At 45.3% G+C, this 24895-nt stretch overlaps 6 protein-coding genes across 6 annotated transcripts; 4 read left to right on the top strand and 2 right to left on the bottom strand.

The window, feature by feature from the left end:
• Positions 1–753: 753 nt before the first annotated feature.
• CNBD2320 (hypothetical protein) lies at positions 754–6684 on the top strand (the record flags this gene model as incomplete). Its single annotated transcript, XM_770729.1, has 13 exons — positions 754–1651; positions 1712–2060; positions 2120–2554; positions 2609–2640; positions 2697–2700; positions 2752–2810; positions 2855–2954; positions 3012–3081; positions 3141–3189; positions 3243–4609; positions 4660–4880; positions 4929–4988; positions 5037–6684. 13 exons carry the CDS (start codon positions 754–756, stop codon positions 6682–6684), a joined length of 5292 nt encoding a protein of 1763 aa, XP_775822.1.
• Positions 6685–9645: 2961 nt separating this feature from the next.
• CNBD2310 (hypothetical protein) lies at positions 9646–10907 on the top strand (the record flags this gene model as incomplete). Its single annotated transcript, XM_770728.1, has 7 exons — positions 9646–9648; positions 9708–9840; positions 9990–10067; positions 10161–10273; positions 10357–10452; positions 10535–10573; positions 10629–10907. The coding sequence occupies 7 exons, from the start codon at positions 9646–9648 to the stop codon at positions 10905–10907; spliced, it is 741 nt and encodes a 246-aa protein (XP_775821.1).
• Positions 10908–11742: 835 nt separating this feature from the next.
• CNBD2300 (hypothetical protein) lies at positions 11743–12237 on the top strand (the record flags this gene model as incomplete). The annotated part of the gene is made up of 1 exon (XM_770727.1): positions 11743–12237. The coding sequence occupies one exon, from the start codon at positions 11743–11745 to the stop codon at positions 12235–12237; it is 495 nt and encodes a 164-aa protein (XP_775820.1).
• Positions 12238–14127: 1890 nt separating this feature from the next.
• Positions 14128–16967, top strand: CNBD2290 (hypothetical protein; the record flags this gene model as incomplete). The annotated part of the gene is made up of 5 exons (XM_770726.1): positions 14128–15115; positions 15171–15646; positions 15695–16372; positions 16418–16783; positions 16836–16967. The coding sequence occupies 5 exons, from the start codon at positions 14128–14130 to the stop codon at positions 16965–16967; spliced, it is 2640 nt and encodes an 879-aa protein (XP_775819.1).
• Positions 16968–17358: 391 nt separating this feature from the next.
• Positions 17359–20468, bottom strand: CNBD2280 (hypothetical protein; the record flags this gene model as incomplete). Its single annotated transcript, XM_770725.1, has 12 exons — positions 17359–17658; positions 17725–17799; positions 17862–17931; positions 17985–18044; positions 18120–18206; positions 18265–18351; positions 18414–18793; positions 18845–18938; positions 18997–19123; positions 19170–19506; positions 19563–20125; positions 20183–20468. 12 exons carry the CDS (start codon positions 20466–20468, stop codon positions 17359–17361), a joined length of 2466 nt encoding a protein of 821 aa, XP_775818.1.
• Positions 20469–21737: 1269 nt separating this feature from the next.
• On the bottom strand, positions 21738–23178 carry CNBD2270 (hypothetical protein; the record flags this gene model as incomplete). Its single annotated transcript, XM_770724.1, has 7 exons — positions 21738–21857; positions 21918–22188; positions 22245–22316; positions 22361–22449; positions 22500–22578; positions 22641–23085; positions 23142–23178. The coding sequence occupies 7 exons, from the start codon at positions 23176–23178 to the stop codon at positions 21738–21740; spliced, it is 1113 nt and encodes a 370-aa protein (XP_775817.1).
• Positions 23179–24895: the final 1717 nt, after the last annotated feature.

The following is a 24895-nucleotide window of genomic DNA, read 5'->3' as shown; positions in this document are numbered from 1 at the left end:
GTAAAAGGTCCCGTCAAATACCGGCTGTGTTCGGGCTACGTTCGGGCTCTGTTCGGCAACAATTTTGTAGTGTCTGAATGGAATAATTTGTTCTGAACAAACACGGAAATTGATAACCTATTCTGCATGATTTACCTTTGTACAGACGGACGTTGTTATCAACAGCGAAGGAAGAAGAACGAAGAAACAGAACGAAGTTCAGCAACACCAGCCACCGACGCGCCGCTCTTATTGATTGCAAAGCAGTTATATGTTTTTATTTATTTATTTCCTATTCAACGCGTTAGAAAAGGGCCAAGCCGAAAAGAGGCGCAGCTTCAATCCGGGATACGTATTCGATCTGCTACACATTTGCTTATTTCAAAGCTTACAAGTAAGACGCGTCGGTTTTGACGAACAGTTTACAGCGGTCTCCTTTCATCGTTTCTTTCCTTTCGATAACTCGTTCTTGGGCTTTTTCCTGAAACATTCAAAAGCGGAATGCTGGGGCAATAATCACGCACAGGGTGAAGCTCCCATAGGCCGAACAAGCTTCTCTGGGCGAAATAAGCATTAACCACGCAACAAAGCTGCCCCTGTCTGCACGTGGAGAACAGAAAGGGATACGGATCGCGTCTCTGCAAGGCGCTACTATCACACATACTATCATTGTAAGACCTTTTCTTGCTGCGCTTGATTTGTTACCCACCAGGTTTGACTATAGGATCAGATCAGAATTCCCTTATCAAGTCACGGCAATTTTTTACATCCGTCATGACTTCCTCCTCCACTTATCAATCTCACGGCCAGCCGTCAACTTCCACAACACACCTTTCTGCTCGTCTTTCCTCCCGCTCCTCTTTTGAACATCAAGGCACAGATGATGAGAGCCTTGATGTCTTCGATCCAATGTCCATTGATCCCGATTTACGCTTAAGAACTGTCAAGACAGCGCACTCGGTTCTCGCCGAGTCAATCCGCTCGGAAGCCCTCGCTGAAAAAAGGGAGAAGCGGAGACGGCTATTCAGGTCCATGAAGAGGAAAGCATCTGATATAGGGAAAGGCACGCTGAAGCGCAAGGGGCCTGCTGGTGATAACGGAAAGCCGGACTCTGGGAAAACAGAGGCGGGCAATACAGATGCTATATCAACTGCAGGATCTTTGACATCTCAGCCTCCACCGATTACTCCCCCTGAACACCAACACCAATCCGGAAAGACAAAAGGCAAGGCAAAAAATCGAAAAGCGGAACTTCCCCGGCGAACTGTCTACGTTAACATTCCTCTTCCGTCATCCCTTCGCAACTCCCAAGGCGAGCCTGTAGTCAGATATGTCCGAAACAAGGTTCGAACATCCAAATATTCCTTGATAACGTTCATTCCCAAGAATCTTCTGGAACAGTTTCGTCGTGTCGCCAACATTTATTTCCTATTTCTCGTGATCCTCCAATTATTTTCAATATTTGGAGCACCCAACGCGCAGATTGGGATGCTACCTCTTTTGGCGATTTTAGGCATGACGGCTATTAAGGATGCCTTCGAGGACTGGAGAAGAGCGAAATTGGATAATGAGGTGAACAATTCTGCAACAACAAAATTGGGGGCTTGGAAAAATGTGAATCAGCCAAAGGATCCCAGAAATTTCGTGGAGAAAATATTTGGGCTGGGACCTAGTAAGTTCCATTCCCTAAATGGTTTTTGTTCGCAAGCGCTGACTATATACCTTGTTATAGACCCGAACAAGACATCAAAAGGCGTCCAAAAGCTCCGAGCACGTGAGGCAAATCAAGGTAACCAAATGGTGCTCGATTCCCGTAGGGCGGAGGAGCAAGACCCACTTGAAGACTTGGCCGTTAGCGACAAAGAATCCTATCCTCTTGGTCCTATGTCTCGTGCGGAGTTTTCCACAGTCTCGGCGGTAGATTCAACCTCTGATTCTTTAGCTCTCGAAGGGTATCGCCGGTCATTCTCGGCCGGGATATCTAGGTCAAGTCTACCTAGCATGATGTCTAGGAAAAGCGTCGGTGTCATGGACTGGAGCAGGTCTGTACCAGGAGCTGCGCAATGGGAGAGGACCCTCTGGTGTGTGCCATCGTGTTAATATACTTTGAATGAGACTAACAGTGTGCGATTCGTGACAGGAAAAAGCTTGAAGTGGGCGATTTTGTTCTTCTGCGCGACAATGAACAAGTTCCGGCGGATGTCATTGTTTTATCCACTTCCAATGCGGACGCCCTTTGCTTTGTTGAGACCAAGAACCTTGATGGAGAGACGAACCTCAAAATTAGACGTTCTCTAAAAGCTACTTCAGCCATCACTTCAGAAGAAGATCTTGAGCACGCGCATTTCGTGGTGGATTCTGAGGCGCCCCATGCCAATCTTTATTCTTACAACGGTGTGTTGAGATACACTCCCACAGACCAGTACGGGAAGCAGATGGAAGAAAAGCAAGAAGCAATCACCATCAACGAGTTATTACTGAGGGGCTGTACGCTAAGGAACACAAAATGGGTGATCGGGATGGTGATTTTCACAGGATCAGATACGAAAATCATGCTTAACGGCGGAGAGACACCGTGAGCAACCGTCATATCGTTTTACAAATGAGTGTTTACTAAGGAAGGTCTCAGATCCAAGCGAAGTAAGATTGAAAAGGAAACCAGTAAGTATTTACTCTTTTGAAGGGGATCTTGATCTTCTGCTAATCTCAGCTGTCAGACTTGTGAGATAACCCTTTCTATTGCTGCTTCCCAACCCAATTAACTTCCTACAGCAATGTCATGATGAACTTCGTTGTTTTGCTAGTTTTATGCCTCATTACGGCCATCCTTCGTAAGTCGACCGAGTGTGAATCCACGCTGACGCGTAATCCTCAGATGGTTGGTATCGCTCTCTGTCCGGTACCAGTGCCGACTGGTATGAACCCGACGCTGAGGCCAGTGACAATATATACGTTGACTCTGTCATAATCTTTTTGTAAGCATGGCATTCATTGTCATTGAAACACTAGTGATCCATACTGATTCGTGGTAGTTCTTGCCTGTTGATCTTTCAGAACATCGTTCCTATATCTTTATATATCACTGTAGAGATTGTTAAAACAGTAGGTTGCTTGTTGTGGACAAGTTTATGGTGGAACACTGATCATGTCCGTTTTTTCAGATTCAGGCATATTTCATTTTTCAAGACGTTGAAATGTATTACGAACCTTGTGGGTACCAATGAATTAGTGAAACAAACATACACTTAGAATTTCCTCACTAGACGACACCCCTTGCGTGCCGAAGACCTGGGATATCTCGGATGACCTGGGTCAAATTGAATACATTTTTTCCGATAAGACTGGCACGCTCACACAGAACATCATGGAGTTCAAGAAATGTTCCATCCACGGCGTGCCTTTCGGAGAAGGTATGACAGAGGCGATGATGGGTGCCAAAAAACGGGATGGGCAAGACATCAGCACAGCAATGGAAGATCAGGAAGACGAGCTCCAAGTTCTCAAAGAGAAAATGCTGGAACTTATGACCGGTGTCATGGACAATCGGTATTTACGTCAAGACAAACTAACACTCATCGCCCCTGATCTCGTTCAACATCTTACCACTCCTTCCGATCCTCTACGCTCCCCCATAATTGACTTTTTTCGGGCTCTCGCTGTCTGTCACTCTGTCCTCGCTGACACTCCTGATCAGTCCAAACCCTTCGAGCTTGAGTACAAGGCCGAAAGCCCTGATGAAGCAGCTTTAGTAGCTGCGGCTCGAGATATAGGATTCCCATTTGTTTCGAAGAACAGTCATTTCCTCGAAATAGTAGTTCTGGGTAAGCCAGAGAAATGGATTCCTCTCCGCATGCTCGAATTCAGTTCCAGTCGGAAGAGAATGAGTGTCGTCGCTCGAGACCCAAATGGGAAGATAGTTTTGTTCTGCAAAGGTGCAGACAGTGTCATCTACAATAGGCTGAGTGTCAATCATGATCAAGAATTAAAAGACGCAACCCTCAAGGATCTCGAAACCTTTGCGAACGGTGGTCTCCGGACGCTTTGTATCGCCTATCGGAATTTATCGGAAGAGGAATTCAGTGATTGGTCAAAAAAATATGACGCTGCAAGTGCAGCGACTGTTGACCGAGAAGGAGAGATTGAGAAAGCTTGTGACCTGGTGGAGCATTCACTCACTATCCTTGGGGCGACGGCTCTCGAAGACAAGCTCCAAGAAGGAGTGCCTGATGCCATTGCGACGCTGCATCGTGCCGGTATCAAACTATGGATCCTGACAGGTGATAAGCTTCAGACAGCTATTGAAATCGGCTACAGCTGTAATCTTCTTACAAACGATATGGAAGTCATGATAATTTCGGCCGACTCTGAGGATGGCGCCCGCCAACAAATTGAAGCTGGTCTTAATAAGATTGCTTCCGTGGTTGGTCCACCTCCTACAACTTCGGGCGGAAGGATTATGACTGCTGGGATGAACCCCGCAGTTAAGTTCGCAGTTGTCATCGATGGAGAAAGCTTACGATATGCGTTGGAACCTTCGCTGAAAGGTTTGTTCTTATCTTTGGGGACGCAATGCGCGGCCGTCATCTGCTGTCGCGTTTCTCCCTCGCAGAAAGCGTCGACAGTCCGTTTGGTAAGTTAAGGATAATCAATATATAGAAAAAGGTACTCATTCGTAAACAGGTCAAAGAAGGTTGTAATGCTATGACCCTTGCAATCGGAGACGGTGCCAACGATGTTGCGATGATTCAAGAAGCTAATATTGGAGTCGGGCTTTACGGTCTTGAAGGCTCGCAAGCAGCGATGTCGGCAGATTATGCGTTTGGGCAGTTTAGATTTTTGACCAGATTGCTATTGGTTCATGGAAGATGGAGTTATGTGCGAGTGGCCGATATGCACGCAAAGTATGTAGTGATGAAGAGGATTTTCAAGCAATGCTGACGGGCTTTCAGCTTCTTCTATAAGAATATTATATTCACTGTCTCGATGTTTTGGTTTTTCATCTTCAGCAGGTGAGTGGAACACAACTCCATGGAACAAGTCTAACGAAAGGAATTTAGTTTCGATGCCACGTACTTGTTTGAGTACACTCTTCTACTCATGTATAACCTCTTTTTCACCTCCCTTCCCGTCGGTTTCCTCGGGGCTTTCGATCAAGACGTCAATCCTACCGCTGCCATGGTTTTTCCACAGCTGTACAAGCGTGGTATTGCTAGTCTTGAATATACCCGTACTCGTTTTTGGCTTTACATGTTTGACGGCTTGTATCAATCAGCAGTCATATTTTTCATCCCTTATTTCGCTTATGGAACGGGCGAAAGCTGGTCAAGTCAAGGAAGAGATACCAATTCTCTGTGGGATATCGGTACCACGGTGGCTTGCGCTGGCGTATTGTCGGCCAACGGCTACGTCAGCATCAATATTCGCTACTGGACAGTCATGACTTGGATAATCAATGTAGCATCGACATTGCTCATATACATTTATATTCCGATCTACTCAGCTGTCACAGCACTACCTTACGCAGGAGAAGTCGGCGTCATATACCCCACATTCAGCTTCTGGGCAGTTATCTTGATTGCCACAATCATTGCTATCGGTCCGCGATGGCTCGTCCGTTCCTTTAAGCAGTCCTACTTCCCGCAGGATAAAGACATTATTCGCGAAGCGTGGGTCACTGGCCAACTCAAGCGAGATTTGGGAATCAAGAGCCGGAAGCAAAAAAGAAGACAAAACAAAGAGAAAGCGGATGCGGCCAGGTGTGAAGAGAACGAACAAGAACTAGAGGACGTGCCTGGATTGGAGCTAGTGACAGGGAAGGATCTTGTGCAGCAATTTCAAAAAGGCAACATGGAAGGGGATGCCTTCAGAGGATTGTACGAGCCCGCAGCCACGTATAGCCCTCGGAAGGAAGCAGTTCGTTCACCTCTTATGTCTGAAGAGAGTAGCCCTCGAAATATGCGCGCATATCATCCGGCCTACACAAACTACAGCACCAACGACATTTCTTCAATCCGCCAAATTCAAACAAGCATCCCTCCTCCATTTACCGCTCGCACGTCTTTTAACTCTGCTGAGCAACCATCGCCTCTCGGACAAAGCATTGTAAGCAGTGATCATAGTTTCCAAAATCCTTTACGCACGTATGACTGCCATCCTTCCCCTTCCTCCATTCATCAAGTAGAGGCCGAGATCAGCCGAGAAGTTGGCCGACTTAAGCGAACCTCGAAGGACATTCAACGCGCGTCCTCGTTGTACGATAAAGAAGAAGAGTCGGTGAGGATGTCTCGGGCTTCTTTGTTCTCCCAGAAGGGTTTTGAAGCGCTTCCACAGAGCGGTGACTCAAGGGGAAGCATTTCAAACCTATCGAGAAAACAGAGCATCAGCGTTTTGGGAGGGAGTGTGCCTGCATCGTGGAAAGGTAGCAGCCCTCTCTCCAACGTGGACGAACTTGGCAGGGGAAACTTATCATCAATGAGAGGGGCGCTTGATGTGACTGCTAAACATAGTGAATTGTTTGAAGACCGGGTTGAAAATCAAAGTTGGAGGCCTTCCGATGACCATTTGCTTTATGCCCGAGAACGGTCCTCTTCTGCTGTTCAAGAGACAAAGAACATATTTGACTTTACCGACGCTTCATCAAGTCAGTGGGGTGCGGAGGCCAGTAAGAAGGATAATGAATGGGAAGGTGCAGGATATGCCATATAACGTGGAATAAGGACAATTCAAGGAGCTCGTGTCAGGGGATTGAGTTGTTAGGTTGTCTGACGCACCTCATACCCATGAACATGATAGATTAGATGATTAGACTTTTACCTAGATTCTTCATTGCATTTTTGGGTGTAAGATATGCATTTTTGTCACTTTCTCTTGCAGTTGAAGAGACGGACGGACACTGAAAGGCCACATGAAGTGAGCATGGTCGTACGGTCTTTGCTGCTGCGGTCGCTTAATCATTACCGAGAGCTGCTGCAACACCGCCGGCCAATACTAGGCTAAGTGTACCCACCAGGAAGCTTGCTTGCATTTGCTTTCTGCCAATGCCATCTTTTTCTTCGGTCACCTGTTCGCGCTTGATAGTCACTGTGAGTAACGATGCGATGTGCAGATGCATCGTGCATGTAGCAACCGTTTGTCAAGTATCGACAGCAGATCCGGTCATGGGAGGATTTAAAAAAAACCCTGCCCCGCAGAGACTCGAACTCTGGACCGTCTGATTAAATTAGTTTATTAACTAACAGTCAACCGCTGTAACCAACTCAGCCACGGGGCAATAATTGAACTGCAGTCAAGCACGATATATATCAAGACTACATAGAGGTGACAGTCAAATTCAGTCACGGGGCAATTAATGGCCTTTTTTTGGGAAGACAAGCCTAAATTATCAAAATGTCAGCAGGGAAAAAGATAAGAAGTAAAAGATAAATAAATATAAGTATAAATTAACTTTATAGGTTTTGACCTTTTATTTCGTCGCTCACTGCAATTTGAATCCAACATGTTCTCATCTGATAGTCTTCACTAGTAGTGACTTTCGTACCAGTACATAGCAGATAGCTTTTTTTTCTGACCCCAGCCCTTCTTTGTAACCTATTTTCATTTTTCCATCATGATTTTCATGATCCCCATTCATATTTCCACTTTAATTCTTCATCTCTTTGCGAGTGCTGCGTACGCGTCAAGCCAACCTTTTTTGGGAGGTTGCCTCAAGTCCAATCCAGCTCCTGCAAATTCTCTAGCGATAACGGCAATATCTCCCTCGCAATGTGTCGTGTGTTATTTTCTCGAGCGTCTAACGTCTGAAGAACATCGCTTACTTTTACTGTTTTAGACGCAATGTTGGAATGAACGTGAAGATACGCGTTACGCGTATTGGGACTCACGAAGTGTTACGACTCGTCCCCAACAAGGTCCGGCCTTGGAGACGAGATAGAAAGCCGTAGTTTAACTAAGCAATGAGATATATGTATGATATACCTCTTGACACTTGTCTGTTGGCGTATGGTATAGGGCGGAGGTATATTCGCTTGGGAAGATCAGGCAAGCTTATATACTAGTGGAGTAAGTTTATGTCGAAGGTGGTGCAAGGTAAGACGAGAGTGAGCACTGGGAGCTCGAGGACCTTTCGCAAAGTAACTTATGAAATATTGATCTTCGAGGGGAAGAAGATCAAGATCGAGGACAAAGCTCCCCTTTATATACTTCTACAGAAATCTATTTATATCCTTTGAGGTCCAGCTGGAGGTCCAGCTGGAGGTCCAGTTCTTTTCTCGGAGGTCCAACTGGAGGTCCAGCTGGAGGTCCAGTTCTTTTCTCGGAGGTCCAACTGGAGGTCCAGCTGGACCTTCTTATCTGAATCGGATCTTGCCTTCCTATTACGTAACTCCCTCCTATGATATCCGTCTTATCTCTTCTTCTTTGTGCAGGCTCGTGACACGAAGCGAGGATAAATGTCTTTGCTCGCCTTTTCCTGCCAACGCTATAGACTTTACTCTGAGCAATCAAGAAGAGGCTTTCGAGACATGTGCCGAAGGGATTACAGTAAGTCACTACTCCTGCACATTGCAACAGCGTTCAGTGCTTCCATGGTCGATAAAATAATGGGGACTGATGCAGCAAACAACAACGAAACAACAACGAAGATGTATGTACGCGCCCCAGAACCTCCGAATTTCCAGATAGAAAGAAAAAGGGCAGGGAAGGGCAGACCCGGTGATGTTAGCTCGAGAGCTGAAGGGTTGTGCCCCTCTCCTTTGACAGCTTGTTCGGTTGCTGGCGATTCCTCTATTTATGAGGTAAAAGTTTTTTTGTTGATCTCATGTACCCCATGAATGACTATAAAGGTAGAACCAATTATGCTCATAAACGCTATTCACAGTGCCTTGACCTGAATGTTGATTTGAGTACGTTATCTCAGCTCTCAGCTATTAGGTATTCAAAAGCAACACATGTCAAAGTATTGCTACATTGTCAAAATCAGGCGCGTCTCTATTAAGGTCACTGGACAAATTCACTGACCCCCACCGACTTGTTCTGGACCCACTGTCGTCATTCCCTGAGCCCCCACCCTGATATCAGGTCTCCCTTTGCTTCCCTAACAGAAATAAAAAATAAAAATGAGCTGCATTTTGTTTACCCCTAAATCATCTGTGTATGATTTAAATAAATGAACTAATAATTTATGTAAAACCTTATTTGCCTATATTTTGCTGGTCACCAAAGTATTTTTGAAAATTAAAAAATTAAAAAATTAAAAAATTACACCGTAAGGGAGTCGAACCCTTGCCGCATCGATCTTCATCCCGTTTATTAATAACTGAAATGGCAACGATGCATGATACCGTTTCACCAACGGTGTCTACTTTCATTTTACAAAACGATGCTTGATTCTATATTGTAAATCACACTTGCGCTCAGCATCCTGCACGCGATAATAAAAGCCTGCACGCGATAATAACAAACAAGCAAACCAACAACAACAACAACAACTGAACAAACATTTAACTGTATCCCATATCCCTCATCGCTCAGAAGCTTAAGAGTTAAACGATTTGGTTCAGATCTATAACTAGTCTTTGATTCTTTATATTTTCTGTTTCTTCCTTATTAAACGTGAACTCTTATCTTTCCGTTTGATTAACTTATTACTGCAGAATAGCATTTATTGTCATGGTAAGCTCGGCTTCCCTCGCAATTTATATGGTATGACATTCGCTGAAATAATATGTTAGGCTCTCACACCACAAGCCCTTCGTCTACTCTCCCGACAGATTATGGCCCTCAAGTCCGACCCTCCAGAGGGGGTAAGGATAGCAGTCGGTGAAGAGGATTTCACAGCTTTAGAAGGCTGGGTTCAAGGTCCTTGTGCGTAAAGTTGAGGAATTTAAACAACCTATATAGAAGTTTATCCAGATAAATGCGAGCATGCTCGTAGGAGATTCACATAGTTGGAGACCAAAAGAGGAAGGCTGGTCATGTTGGAGTTTGCAGACTGACTGTCCCTTTGCAAATAGCTGGCACGCCTTATGAGGGAGGCTATTTTCGCATCCGCTTCGCTTTCGGTTCTGAGTTTCCGAACCTTCCACCAAAATGTGAGTCATCGTTTGTGCCTTGGTGGCCGAGCGTGTCCCGTGCAGGATATGCCGAGTTATGCTTACTTCGTCACTAATGTATGACTTCACAAGGTACCATGGTGACTAAGATCTTTCATCCAAACATCTCCAAATCAGGCGAAATTTGCGTCGATACGTTGAAGAAAGGCTGGAAAAAAGAATATGGTGTAGGCCATGTCCTCATCGTATGTGTGCACCACTACTCTCCTTTCCTTTTCTATTCTACCTCTGACTTTGTGCAACTTGAAATTTGCCATATCTTTACCAGACTATCAAGTGTTTGTTGATTTTTCCCAATCCCGAAAGTGCTTTGGATGAAGAAGCCGGTAAACAACTCTTAGAAGACTATGAGGGCTACAGTAAAGTAAGTAACAAGTAGATTTGACTCTGCGTCCAAAATTTCACCTAGGACTATGGAAAAGACTGAGCTGACTGATGGAGCGTAGTATGCCCGTCTAATGACTAGCATCCATGCCATTCCCAAAGCAAGCATCAACTCGCTGCCCCATTAGGATGATGTTAACTTCTATCAATTTATAGGCTGCGCCTCCTGAATTTCGGGTTGCAAAAATGTCAAGGTCGGACGAACATATGCCGACCGGGACATCACCAAGTCCCATGAACAATTTATTGCACAGACCTATTCCACTTGGCAACAGTAGCTCGCAAGAACAGGGCCCCATTCTTTCTCACCCGGGGCAGCATGTGCAGGATGCGAAGAACGACTTGAAGGCCTTTGGGAACTCCAGAGCCGCATGTAGCGGCGGAATCAAGACAGCACCTATGAGCAAGGTTAAACGAGGCGCAAAGAGGTTGTAGATATAAAAATATTTTGCAAAGACATATAACGCAACCTATCGATAGCCCATAAATAAGTACCATATCGATCTTGCTAGTCACAGAACGAAAAATGGTTGTTGGAGCCTTTTTGTTCCTGGTCCGGAAAACAGCATAGCCTACTACTTCATTTCGTACCTCTTCGGTGACCAGCCGACGTCCGTCGAGGGGCTAGTGTTAAAAGCCTGGCTCTTTCACCTGTCTGATCGATACGCGATTGAGTGATCCATATTTTGAGTTGTTGCATTCCTTCGCGACTAACTTCGCTCACCAGTTTATGATGTACACCTGCTGCAAACTAATACACATGTAAAAGCCAAGGTCAAACACGACTGCAACAGCAAGCCAGCTGCAGAGTCTTTTAAGTTACTTCTAACCTTACAGTTATTTATCATTAGTTATCTATGTACTCGTTATAATATAATTCTGAGAGTTTCCCGCTTGCGCTCTTTCGCTGTAAGAACCGCGATGTGCTTCCCGTGCCTTAGTTAAAAGGCTACTAATTACGTAAAGCCAAAAATGGGTATCTAAATATTGGGTTATGTAATAAAATACCGGCGGACAAACAGGCGAGAAGGCGGCTGCTGATCTACGTACGTAGAAGGCAGCCGAAAGAGAAATTCCAAGAACGACGACTAATAATCATCGCACCACATAACTTTTCGCCAGCTATTTAATACAGCGAAGCCAGGCCAGCATCATATACGTCGCGTGTACGTGTGGGTTGGAAGATCCTTGCATATACTGGATAATGTACTTATACTAGTATATTAAGCATCGTTCAGAACATTCCTTTTCTGTTTCCATGACACGAACCATGGCGTCCCCTACAATCCTTTCATCTCCTCTTCTCAGCTTAGAAAGTATCAACATTCTCCTAGCTTCACCAGCACCACAGAACGTCGATGTGCGTATCCAACTCTTATCGGCCAAGATTCTTGCCCTTTCAAATCTCCCACTGTCTCCTGCATGTCGTCTGGATGTTCAGAAGACTAGGTTCCAATTAGGCAAAACGTATCTAAGAGATAAGTTTGACTTGAAATGTGCCGAAATAGAACTAGGCATGGTTCAAAGGGAATGCAAAGAGCTGGCTAGGAAAAAATCCTACAAAGCAGACGAATTGGAGCACTATCCGAGCCAAGAAAACATCATTAAAGAGATGGCAGTTGAATATGAAGCATTGCAAAGTCAAGCAAAAGAACTGAGAATGGAAGCTATGCGTCTTCTCGTCGAAGTCGAAGAAGGCCTCGGTAGGCTAGGAAGAGCTGCCACATGGAGAAATTTGATTGAGGCAGCTGTGAAGGATGCGTAATGGCCAGGCCTCTCGAAGTGAGTGATTTCAATGTGCAATGTTTGACTATGGCTGATGGGGCGTCAGTCCGTCAAAGGTCGGACACGGTACAAACCATCGTGATGGGCCGACCCTCAGGCAATTGCATCAACCCTAGTTAGATTTACTCTGCTTGGTATAGTCATTATAGTAATGACCCGTTTCATTCCCCGACTTTGCCGACTTTTTCGGATTGCACACTTGTGTTGTCCATTATTTCCATTCCAGTACTGTAGGAGGAATCTAAGAACCGAAGGATTACCTAATCACCCGTTATCTTCCATTTCAGTTAACGGACAATTTGTGCCGATCCGATTCAATCGATGCACCGAGAATATGGACCTAATACCGTGCGACTGAAGCAAAAATATCAAGATCGGTATACGAAACATACCATTCCTATCGATTTAGTCGCGTCTGTAAGGATTCCCAAACCTTCTGATAATAATATGAACTCATTCTAAGTTGCGATTTCTCATGATGGTATGTATGCCAGATGGTATTTCAACTAGAATCCAGCCCCATTATTTGGGTCAATCCCCTCTGAGCCGGCTCAACCTAGCATCTTTTCCAATTCGTTCTCTTCTCAATGAATACATTTTCCTTCTACGTATATATCAGGATAAGCATTCCCTTTCCTTCTATCATTTCAAAAAATTTGATTCCTTTTGCAATGAATGTCCTGCCGTCTCAAGTACAATATAGCCTTTGGTCTGTAATTTTTTTGTGAGGGCATCGAGTGCAAAAGGAAGATTGTGTATCAAAGCAGGATTTGAGGAACATGTTGCGTGCCCTGTAATACAACACGATAAGGCTTGTAAATGGATTGAGCCCAGTGGTAATAAACCTGTCACGGGAAGTTGTTCTTTTGCCTTCATGAAGTGTCCACAATTAGATGAGTGTCGGTGATGGATGCTGCTTTCCCGATACCCATACCAGCTGGGTTGGAGAATGCTTGGATGTTTATGAGCTTAGAAATTAGAGCTCGGGAGTCCGTGTGAGGTATCTTGAGAGTAAACGGAGTTCTCAGCGTATAACTAGCAGCAGTTCTTTCCACAGTCATGAATAATGTGTCCAAATATCAGGACAAACCGATTCTAACAGTGTGTTCCATATTCCTCGGATGTTTTCTGATACAAGATCGGGCTGATTCAGAAGAATGACATTTCTAAACGCTACGTGCCTGCGATAACGCCCCATAAGCGATAAGCAGGTCGGAAGTCAAAATCGTTCAAGGCATGATGACACGCTTTTGGCATTCATTCATTTTATCGGGCATTGTCCCTTGGTATGGTTATTGTCTGGATTTGAGCCTTCTCTGATCACAGGCAGCCAGGTACAACTTACCATAAGCACCAGTACATTGCGATGGTCCACCATTGTACACAGAGGACTCCGTCGACGCACAGATCCCCATCCCCTCATCGTTGACCCCAGTAGTTCTTCGGAAGGAAGCTTGCCCCAAATAAACCAGAGAAACGCACAGCAGCTGTATATCAGATTTGTCTGGATGTACAAAACCTATTAGTTCGACCTTAACCCAATCATTTTCACCGAAGATTCACGACCTTATCAATCTTCGGTTGCCGTTCAACTTACAATTTCGACAGAGTTGCGCATACACCCAGTGGGTAAAACGAAGAAGAATACAGTGTAGTCGTCGAAGGAGTTGGGTTTGATGGGAATTCATTTTCGGTTGTACAATCAATGGAGGATGACGGCGGATGGACCTCCGCCGGAGTTTACATTGATAAAGGTATTACGTATTGAATTGACGCAGCGGTTTACATCCCACAATAAAAACAACAATAATTCCCACTACGTACGTAGCTCCCATTTTCCATCGCGCTTCCCTGTCTTACTCCAACGACGATGTTCGCCGTGTCTCTCCAAGACCGCCTCAAGGCGGCGGTAAACTCTTTAGAAGCAACAGGCTCCACTTTACAAGCACGCGCCTTGAACGCAAATCAACATCCGCAAGACACGAGAGACTCGAGTCCCCAGGACGCAACCAGTGCGAATCCCCGTCCTGCTTCCCCATCTCCTCCCTTTCCACACTCAAATAACAGCAAACAGGATGTTAGGTCAAAATCTGTCCCCGTGCCTCTGAATCAAGCGGCCTATACCGGCGCAACTACAAGTCAGCTCGCTGAGAATGCTCTCTCAGGTCTTAGAAAGTCCTTCCAGTTTGGGCGAAGCTCTCTGGACCTTTCTGATCCAGTGGGAATCTCATTTTCACTTCCCGCTACCCCGAGTGGTCAAGGAGTCAAGGACATTGATTTACCTTCACCTTCAGCTTCAGTGCCTGCTGAGCCCTCAACGTTCGCGGGAAAGTCACCAGCTGTCAGTTTTCTTCAAATCACGGATGCCGCTAATGGGCCTACGGAAATTCACGCGCGATCCACCACGATGAGGACACTGATTCCAGGTGATCCCATGTCAATACCATTACCCCCATCACCCACATTATCGTCGATCTTACCTTCTCCAGAGGCGGATCCTTTAGGAGCTTCCACGTCATATGATAGTGTCGATGAGGGAACGATCCCCGGCCACAAAGAGCTAAAACCTGTAGAGAAGCCAGATCAAGATGAAAAGGATCTCAATCAGCCTGATGAAGAAATGGCTTCTACGGATGTGAAGAAGTTGGCTGACCTCGAAAGGCGGTACGATGATCTGTCCAACAGATTCACAACTCTTCTTATTCAGGCACACCAAGCAAACAAGATTTTCAAAGAGCTTACTCCACTGGAAAGCTGCATCAGTGATGTCGAGGCCTTAGAGGGATGGATAAGGATGATGGTAGGAAAAGTTGAGATGATGGGAACGGAAATGAAGAGACTCCAAGACAATCTCACTTGTGAGTTAAGGTTTCGATTAAATAAACTCAGCCTTATTGACCTTCTGGTTTTCAGTACAAGACTCTAGGATTGAAGAGCTCCGTGATACGCATCGACTTGAATCCGCCTCTCAAAATGAACTAGTTTCCAAACTCCGATCTGACCTTTCTGAATCTCAGTCTAAACTTTCCACATATTCCTCTACTGCGGCCACCGTGACTCAGCTGCGTGCCGACCTTGCCAAAGCTCAGACTCAAGCCAAAGAAGAGGAAGAAAAGCGAATCAAAGCTATCTCTCTACTCAAAACTGTCCGCCTGAAACTTGTAAAGGTTGAAAAGGAAAAGGAGGAGCTCGAAAAAGATAGGGCGAGCGAGAGAGCTGAGAGGAGTCGATTGAATGAGGAAATGGAAAAGGCGAAAATTGAGAAAGAGAAGGAAGTCTCATCCCTGAAGAAAGGGTTTGAAAGAGAGCTGGGGGGGGCCAAAGAAAGGTATGAGAAAGAATTAAAAGACAAAAAGGCGAGTTGGGAGCTCGAGATGATCACAACAAAAGTACGCGTCTTCAATGAATAGCGACAATGGCTCACGCCCTTTGTTCAGGCTGCTCACGCCAAAGAGCTTTCCCAAAAATCGGTCAAAATTTCAGGACTTGAAGCCATCATCAAAGAGCTCAATACCAACAAACAGACTATTCATGCCCTTCTACAAAGCAAGCAAGCCGAGGCCGAATCGGCCAGAGCAGATATGGAAGAGATGCAGACTAAGAGCAAAGAACTAGAGTTCCAATTGCGGGAGGCGAACGAGCGCTGCTCTTTACTGGAGGACAGTTTGAGAGATGATGGTATGGGAAGAGGGGGACCAGTGGGGATGACCGTACTAGAAACTAGGAGGGATTCACTCTCCTCAAGTAGGAATAACAGCTTGTCAGGTACAAGTCCAATGGAGATCCAACGACTCCTTGCTGAATCTGAATCTCGCGCTGAGTCTAAGCTTTCAGAACTTCGCGCTCGTATTCGCTCGCTCGAATGTGAGAGAAACGAACTCGAAGAAGAATGGGCAGGTAAGATGCAAGAAAGGGTGAGGGAACTGGAGAAAATGAGGAGAGTCCTTCTAGATAAAGAAAAAGAGCATGCCAGGAGTTTAGAAGGCTTGAGAGAAAGAGAATCGACGATCCAGGAAGTAGAACAGAAGACAAGAGACCTGGAAGCTGAGATTTCGAGGATGAAGCTCAGGATGGAGGAGGTTGAGGGGGACAAGGCTGTCGCCTCCGAGTCCGAAGTGTGTGCTTTTTTTTAACTATGATACACCCTAACACCTTTGTAGCGGGCTGCTCGCGAGGAACTTTCTTCTCTTCAGCACGAACTTGTCGACCTTCGTTCGCAGTTGGATGATTCCAAATCTCATATCAGTTTCCTTAAGTCTACCAACAAGACACTTCGCGATGAGATGCGAAAGATACAGTCATCCGTTCAGCTGATGGAAAAGCAACGAAATCCTGGAGTGGGTTATTGGGCTGCTGCCGCAGGTCAGAGATCAAGCATGGTCGGCTCTCCGATGTCTAGTGTGAACGTCGATTCGCCCGCACTGGGAAGAAAGAGCGTAGAAAGCATTAGAACAACGGCTGGAACGGAAATAGGCAGCGACCTGGGAGAGAGCAAGAGAACTCCCGAGGAAGACCTGAATTTGGAGGTAGGTCCTGATCAATCGGATGAGGCGAAAGGTGATGCTAATTTACATTAAGTACCTGCGGAATGTCATTCTACAATTTCTCGAGCACAAGGAGATGCGACCGAACCTCGTAAGGGTGATGTCCGTCATCCTTAGGTTTACTCCCCAGGAGTTGCGAAGACTGAATGCGAAACTGCTCAGTTAGCAGCATTAGACGTTGCTGCTCGCAGGGGTATACCATTGTATCTCGAAGTCCTTTCATGGTAGTTTGTAGTTTAACCATGAACCAGGCATGCCATGGAAAAGTTGTAAATTATGTCTCGAACCGATCGCTCCTTCCCTCTGCCCAGTAGCATTTCAGTAAAGCAGCTTTCTCTCCATTATGTTGGCGGCAGGTCATTTATGCACAAGCTGTACGAGTCTATCGTAGCAAATAGTAATGTACAATCTCAATCATAATAAAATATAACAATATAATTACATTGAATTATCTACACATGTATATGTCGCACCAAAGGATAAATGAAGGCTATGAAACGAAGGAATATGGAACAAGCAGAAGATAACAGTATGGGAATCAGAATCATTTATATCGACTACTTCCGTTCGCCAGCAGTGGTATCTACTGCTACATCGTCGCCGCTTATCCATACCTCAAGCTTTACCCCGTCCATCCCATCCATGTCCTTCTTGGCCTCTTCCATTATTACAGCCGCCTTGTGTCGCGGCGCTTCCTCCTTCGCATCGGGCAAAGGCATCTTCGTCAAATGTGAAGAGTAACCGCCGTCCACGAGTGTATCCTCTGGAGAGCTAAACCGTTCGAACGAGTTTATTTGTGTCCAGTTATCGTTGTTCAGGTGGAAGTCCATGTCCACCCCTTCTTTTGCCGCAATCCTCTGAGAGGTAAAAGTCAAAACTGCCGACTCATCTAGGCCCGCCAACGAATTACTGAAATTACTCACGGCATATTCCAAGAAAAGTCTCATCATATAGGCCTGGAGATCTTCCATTCTGAACATTCTCTGGACAAAGCATTTCTACAAAGAAATCAAACAATCAGCGGATGGCTCCCGATCATCTCCCTGGCGTAAAGACTCACTCCATTTCTCGCAAGAGCTTGGGCCGTCTCGTCAAAAGCGAGCTCCGGATGAGTAGGTGTACCACGGAAACTAGCAAGAAATCATCAGTGAGGGCCTTCCGAGGAACCACTCTGCTTACTCACAACGCCATGATGTCGGGAAGATCCGAAAAGTCAAGTTTAGCGGGTATGTACATGAACCATCTGTGTGAGAATTGATGAAGTTCAACACTCATATCACGCGAAGCAGCGTTTTTGGAGTTATGACGGTATACTTACGGTATTAAATGCGGTTGAAACCATTCAGTAAACATGGTCATCTTGATAACCAGTGAGTTCGTGCTCATCAGCTTTCTGAACCGCCCGCTTCGTCGGCAGAAAAGTCAGCGTTCAGCTGTCTCTTGATAAGCAGTAGCAAACGCACCTCCAACCATTGCCATCAATGTCTAAGAGAAACTTGTTCAAATTCAAATCGTCTCCGCTTTGTCTGGGTGCCCATTCAATCTCATCCCTAGCTTTCTAATTAGCGCCTGAAGTTAAATATCGGACTGAAAAAGCTAATTCGTGACTTACCACATACTCTGACAAGTACCGTCATCTTGGGAACATTGTATGGGCTCACCAGCCAGCTTGATATCGTAAAAGAACTCCATAGCCTGGGCTGTTAAAGTCTTTTCCTCTTTATATCGTAGTGGGCCTTCCGTCTCCGTCGCCCTGTGCTCCTTGACTTCTGTGTTTCCTTCACGCCACCCATCCAAGTCCTCATCACCGCCCATAGCACTATATACGTCAAGTTCATCATAGTCGTCCTCTTTTCTTTGTCCCAAATTAGGTACAAGATAATTCATGGGCTCTAAAGAACGGTTGTTTGCGTAATTGTGAAGGCGAAAACGGTGTGCAGATCTCCAATCGAGATCAGAAGTCATCCAAGATATGCCAGTAGGACTACCACGCTACCGGCAGGTGAGCAACGCACAGCCCCTCAAAGTCCGCGAAAAGCTCACCCAAGCGAGTTTGGAGCTGGGTTTATTTTCCCATTCTGGATCGTTGCCAGGTGGGTCGTGGAACTGGTCAAGAGGGGTCACAAGGATGTCAGAACTATTTTGTGTGTTCAGTTATTAGTTGTCCATTAGAAGTTACGGAGAGATTGGCGAACTTAATTGATGTTTTTGCCAGACTGAACAGTGGTAATAATTGAGTGTGAGGTCGTGGATGGGAGTATGGCTCATGTGGTTCAATCGTTAATCCGTGAAGAGGGATAAGATAAGGGTCTGTAAACGTCACTGTGGATTCCACCCAGAGAGGTCATTCGGTAAAGATGACACCTACTTTGGCAGAGATCACCAGCTTCTAAGCTATCATAAATAAGAGACTTGCCCTCCGAGAAATTTTCATTTTTCCTGTAATTCGAGTCTGGAGCACAACTCCTAGATAATTTCACTTTGGCGCTATCTGTCTCTTCTAAATGTGATGTTTTCTCTCCTCGTAACCCGAGGTCTACCAGAGATCCTCTGCGAGCCCAAGAAAGATAAATTTGAGGTTGATCGAAAATGGAGAATGTGGCACGCATATCAGGGAGATAATCTGAAAATCCTCGAAGTAGTGAAGCTGTGTCTCTGGCGCGAGGCAGTGTCCCTCCCCATTGAAGTCCCCCTTCATCTTTAATCTAGCAGGTGAGATTTAGCGCTGAGACCAACCAAACTTCCAGCACAAAAGTCTCACCTCGATGTCTACAGAGCCGTTTCGCACCACTAAAGTAAATGTTTCCGCCATATTATCCACCATCTCCATTCTTCTCATCATTTCACTCTTTGGCAATGCCAAAAAAGGGGCTAAATCAAGATTGATTCTGTCGTATTCATCCGGCAGCACCAGATTGTGCTGCATTGCAAAATCCCACCATTTGTCAAAACCCTTGGGTGGCTGTCGCCCATACCTCCTTATGTATTCCCGTACGGCCTCCTCCAAAGTCCTTGACTGACGTGAAAGCAGCTCTTCCCACCGTTTCTCTCCCAAATCTAGTAGCAGAGGTATGGGATGTGGCGCTTCAGGGTCATGGGATACAATGAGGTGTCCAGTCGGAGAATAACTATGGTAGTGTTTGAAAGTTTTTGAGCGGCCATGGTAAATAGAGGAGTTTCTGGAAAAGCTTGAGCCTCGGAAGACAGTCCGGAGACGAGTTAAGTCCCGATGGTACGCATCTATTGGCGAGACGAACCGGCAAAGACCATCGAAGTCCTTCAGTCGAGCGATTTTACTCTTGTCGCTTGCATGCCAGAATCTGCCTAGATTTCACTCTTCAGCTCCACAATATCTGTGTGTCTATTTCAAAGTGTCCTTACCTAACAGGGCCAGAACGGCTAGAAAGACAATCAAAAACAATCTCTTGGGCGATCCCAATATTCTGAACCGCCTCCGTCTGGTGGGAAGCTGTCCTAAAGTGAAGATGTAGGGCTTCTGGAATGTGGCTTGTGGCCGCAGGCCCACTGGCGATTCCGGATAGCCATCTTGAGAAGCGCGGGTCGAAGGATTGTAAGAAGCCGGAGTGGTGTAAAGATGGGGTGCAGAGGCGGGTGGAGTCGAAGCAGCACGAAATGGAATTCGCGGAGACGCTTCCTGAACCTCCATGGTTTCGCTAGCTTCTTACACAGTAAGAAGCCGAAATGGGAATACCGTGTGGAGATTGGAAAATTGATGTTAGTCGCAGAGAGCGAAATTGAAGATCGGGAATATCGTTCGGTCACGTCGTCGTTAATACATACGTAAGGGTTAGAACATTTAGTTACCTGTATAATAACCCAAAGGAACGGGAGATGGAAAATTAGATGAGAACTGAAGAACTACATGCTTCACTTGTATATCTGATATTTCAAGAAGTACAAAACAACAGAATTACAGATCGCAGATCTCGACATATTATTTTAAGATTAAAATCAATACTAATCAATACACACCTTACTGTAAGCAAGCTTTGCAACTACTGTATCCTATCCGTACCGTTAAAGGGAACTTGAGATTGGAAAGGCAGATATAGAAAGTAGGGATCACGGGTGCAAAATATGCTGTATTTAATGCAGTTTCTTGTTTCACGCTCTTTCTTCTTGTACGGTAGGAGGATCAAGGTACGAGGTAAAAGGTGCCGGATACAACAAGGTTCAAGGTACGGGCTGGAGGTTGTCGACTGTCGATCATTGGTTGGATCGCACAAGCAAGTATGTAGTCACTATTGTGTGCTGTTTTATTATGCCCCTGCATGTAAATAATAACTAAAATACGCGCATAAAAGTACAACTATTATATTACTACATGCATGAATAATAATTATGCAGCAGATAATTATGGTGACATTCCCAACACTGTACTGTACACAACCCGTCGTATGTAAAACACAAAACACAGCGACCCACTATCAGTAATTCCATTGGAAGATGTAAGCCTATGTTTGAAGCTTGTGCTCTTTCTAGCGCCATCATACACCCATCTGGAAGCAATAATGTTGATACGGATCGTGAAACTAATAAAAGAGATAAAGCAGAAGTCCATGATGCTCACGTATTTTTTCCTGATCAAGTTGAAAGAGTAGAAAGCTCCTTTCGATTTTCATCTCACTATGCATGTCGACTTCTATTTTTTCAGTGCAATGGTCCCGCTTCGGGCGGGTGGTTGTACTTTTTGTTCATGCGAATTGCTGCGCTTGACATCTTTGTACAATCTGCTTTGACAGCGACTATACGGAATGGCAAGGCGACACTTCTCGAGAGCGTTATCTTCTTTCAATGGGGATCCAAAAAAGCATTGAAGCTGGAATGTACACAATGCCTTGTCGTGCTTGCGATTTGACGTTGTGAATTGTGTATTATACATACGACATATACTACGGTACCAAAAAAGCGTGTATCAATCAAGCGACTCCGTGACATATGCTCCTGGAGGTCTCCTGCTGGGATCGACATAGGCATAGGCATGGGAATCATGCAGAACAAAATCGTCCATGTTGAGAGGTCGTATTTGGAAACCCTGTTGTAGTCATGTAACACCATGAGTGGACGTGTAAGTTGAGCGCTAAAGAGAACATACCTCTTTCCGAGCCTTTTCCAAGCCTTGTACTCCACTTTTCCCTTTTTCTCGCATCAGCTCTTGCACGGGCGTCATGACTGCATTTCGACAAGTTTCACGGAGGTCTGACCCAGAAAGACCATCTGTGCGTTGCGCAAGCTTTTCAATGGAGAAATCAGACGCAAGTCTTGTGTGCATGAGCATGAGCGTGAGGATTTTGACTCGTTGCTCATGATTGGGAAGGCGAATAGCAAATCTCTTAGGCATCCGTCGAAGAATTGCGGGATCGATGCTATTGGTAAATGAATGAGCTGCTATTCGTCCGCTGAAGGCCATAACTCCGCTTACTCATTTGGTCGATTGGTTGCTCCTAGAACTAATATTCTAGAATCGCTGCCGGTGGTCAAACCATCCCAGAGACTAGAGAAGTTCAGTGACTACGATTGATATACTTCCTAACTTACGTCATGAACTCGGCTTTCATCATTGCAGTCACTTCGTGGTCTCCAGCCGATCTTTCTCTGAAGAGACTATCGATCTCATCGATGAAAATCTTAAGAGTTGTCAGATTTTTTGTTGGGAAACGCAAATTAAATGGCTTACGATACTAGGCTGCAGCTTTTTCGCAAGTGAAAAGAGCCCAGCAACAAGTTTATTAGATTCGCCGAACCATTTGTTTGTCCTGTAATGGTCAAATTGCCAAATTTAGCATCAATAAATTCAGAGATAAGACCTAGAACTGACAGACTCGAAAGAGGAAGGTTTATAAAAGTGGCCCCACTCTCCTTTGCCAAAGCCTTAGCCAGCATCGTTTTACCACACCCTGGATGTCCATATAACAGCACTCCTTTTGGAGCACTCAACAATCCATTTCCACTGCCGAAAAGCTCTGGAAAGGTTAGAGGATATATAACTGTTTCCCTCAAGCTCGCAATAATATCGTCTAGACCTCCTATTCCCTCGAATGTGACGTCGATCGATGAAGGTGGTACTATCTCGGCGGCAATGGCTTGCTCATACTCGTCTAACTCAAGCGACGCTAGTTGCGCTTCCGAGAGGCCCGTCTGGGCAAGGAGACTCTTGCTCTTCTCTTTAGCTTTTCTCGAGGAACCGGATGCGGGATCCAGTGATGACACGACATATCGAAGGGTATAATAGAGGGCGACTTGAGAAGCCGCAAAAAATGCAACTGGCGGCGAGCATCAGACGACCAGTAACGTAGCGGAATAAGCAGATACAACTAACCGTCCATAAATACTCTTCCGATATCTCTGGGGGCCATTTTGCGTGGCGTTAACTTCGTAGGACCAGAAAAATATAAAGCAAAGGATTTTATTAATAAACTACAGACTCAGACGAGACTAATAAGAGCTTCGTTGCCACTGTAAAATGACGAGCCAGCAACCTTTTACAGTAATACGTAATAGAAGGAGTGTGTTGCGATTGCGGTCGCCTCGTCGGACGTAATAAAAACACACCTCTTTCACCTCCAAAGTAGTACTTATAAACCTTAATAAAAACGCCCCTATAAGCAAGGCTATTAGCCATTTTCATTGGAAGATTGCATAGCAATCTGACCGATTGCATTTTCTCCTTTCTCACCGTCTGCAGGACACATATTGGCCAACTGCATGCATATTTTTATATCAATCGGTAGCTACGGGGTGTCCGAGTCGGATAGTTCATTGCAAAAAAATTGTTCAGAGGGTGCATGTCTACCACATATATAGTGGCCTTCTTTCCATAGTAAACCGGAAGGCAGATTTGTTTCCGTCGGCTGAGACTTGTTGTGGAGGTACCTTCTTCGAGTTCTTCAGGCCGTCCGTCCAAAGAAGATCTTTCGGTTCCAATATTTATCTAGCCTACGTAGTATTTGTCTTTGTCACTCATCGTCTGAGTAAACAGTCGTTCATACAACTTCATTCTTTTTTCTCTCTCCATAGCTTGATCGGGAAACCGCCATTCTTCATTTTCGTCCTGTATATCAGCATAGCCGATCTTCAACATCCTTTTCACCATCTTTCTTGTCCCCTCGGCCTCAACATCATGCTTGTCTCCCCCATAGTTCGCCATGACGTGATAATAAACATTGTTGTATTGATCGCGGAAAGTGTCGCCTTTGCAGTAGGAGCTACTACTATACATAATCATTCCCGACAGTTGCAAATCCCCCGGCAACCCAGCGTTTCTCCATCTTCAGGTGGCGATGAAGATCTGGATTGAGTAGCCAGAGATTAGAGGCTAGTATGATGTGTGCTTATGGCTCTTATCAGGTAGGACTATGTGAAGTGCTAAAGTCTGCGAATGTCGTTCAGTACGTCAGTCGTTTTTTTAGCTCGCCCTTGTTGGCATGGCTTTTGCGTTTGCATCTGTTCAAACCCATAAAGTTGCAACATCCTTTCCAACCTTTGCCTTTTTTGTTTTCTACTTTTCAATAGCGTCCCGGATCAGGTGGCGAGCGTGGACACAAAGCAGAATCTTCGCCATTTCTTCTAGAAGAAAAGCTAGAGGGTAAAAAAGATAAATCAATGATGGGTAAGCCTGAACTTTGGATATTCTGTCTGGCCGCATTACAGATGGTTGTGTTGAACCTATGAGACTGTAAGCCATGATGGAGAATCCAAAGAGAAACCAGGTCATAAACGCTTTCATTGATAAGAAGGTTCATTTCGAACCAACGACTGAAAGTCCCCCTCCTCTGCGTCATGTCAAAAGGAAGAAGACAACAGCAGTGCCCAAGTGCAGGAGTGAAATATCAAGGCATGAGCTGAGAGTCAGTGAGATAAACCTCCCAACAAACAAAAAGCACATGGGGGCCACCTCAGCCAAGGAAGGGCACTGTTCAAACGATGAGAGTTTCAAGTTTGGAAGATGGCACAGAGAACACGGACAACGATCTAATAACTGGACTTCTTACTTCTTCCTTCTATCTGCTGTTAAGACGTTGACTTTGACACTTTCGTATATGACTATGATGAACACATCCAGATGCAGAAAGA

Source organism: Cryptococcus neoformans, chromosome 4 (genome assembly GCF_000149385.1).
Source record: "Cryptococcus neoformans var. neoformans B-3501A chromosome 4, whole genome shotgun sequence".
NCBI lineage: Eukaryota > Fungi > Basidiomycota > Tremellomycetes > Tremellales > Cryptococcaceae > Cryptococcus > Cryptococcus deneoformans.
This window is presented reverse-complemented; position numbering and strand designations above follow the sequence as displayed.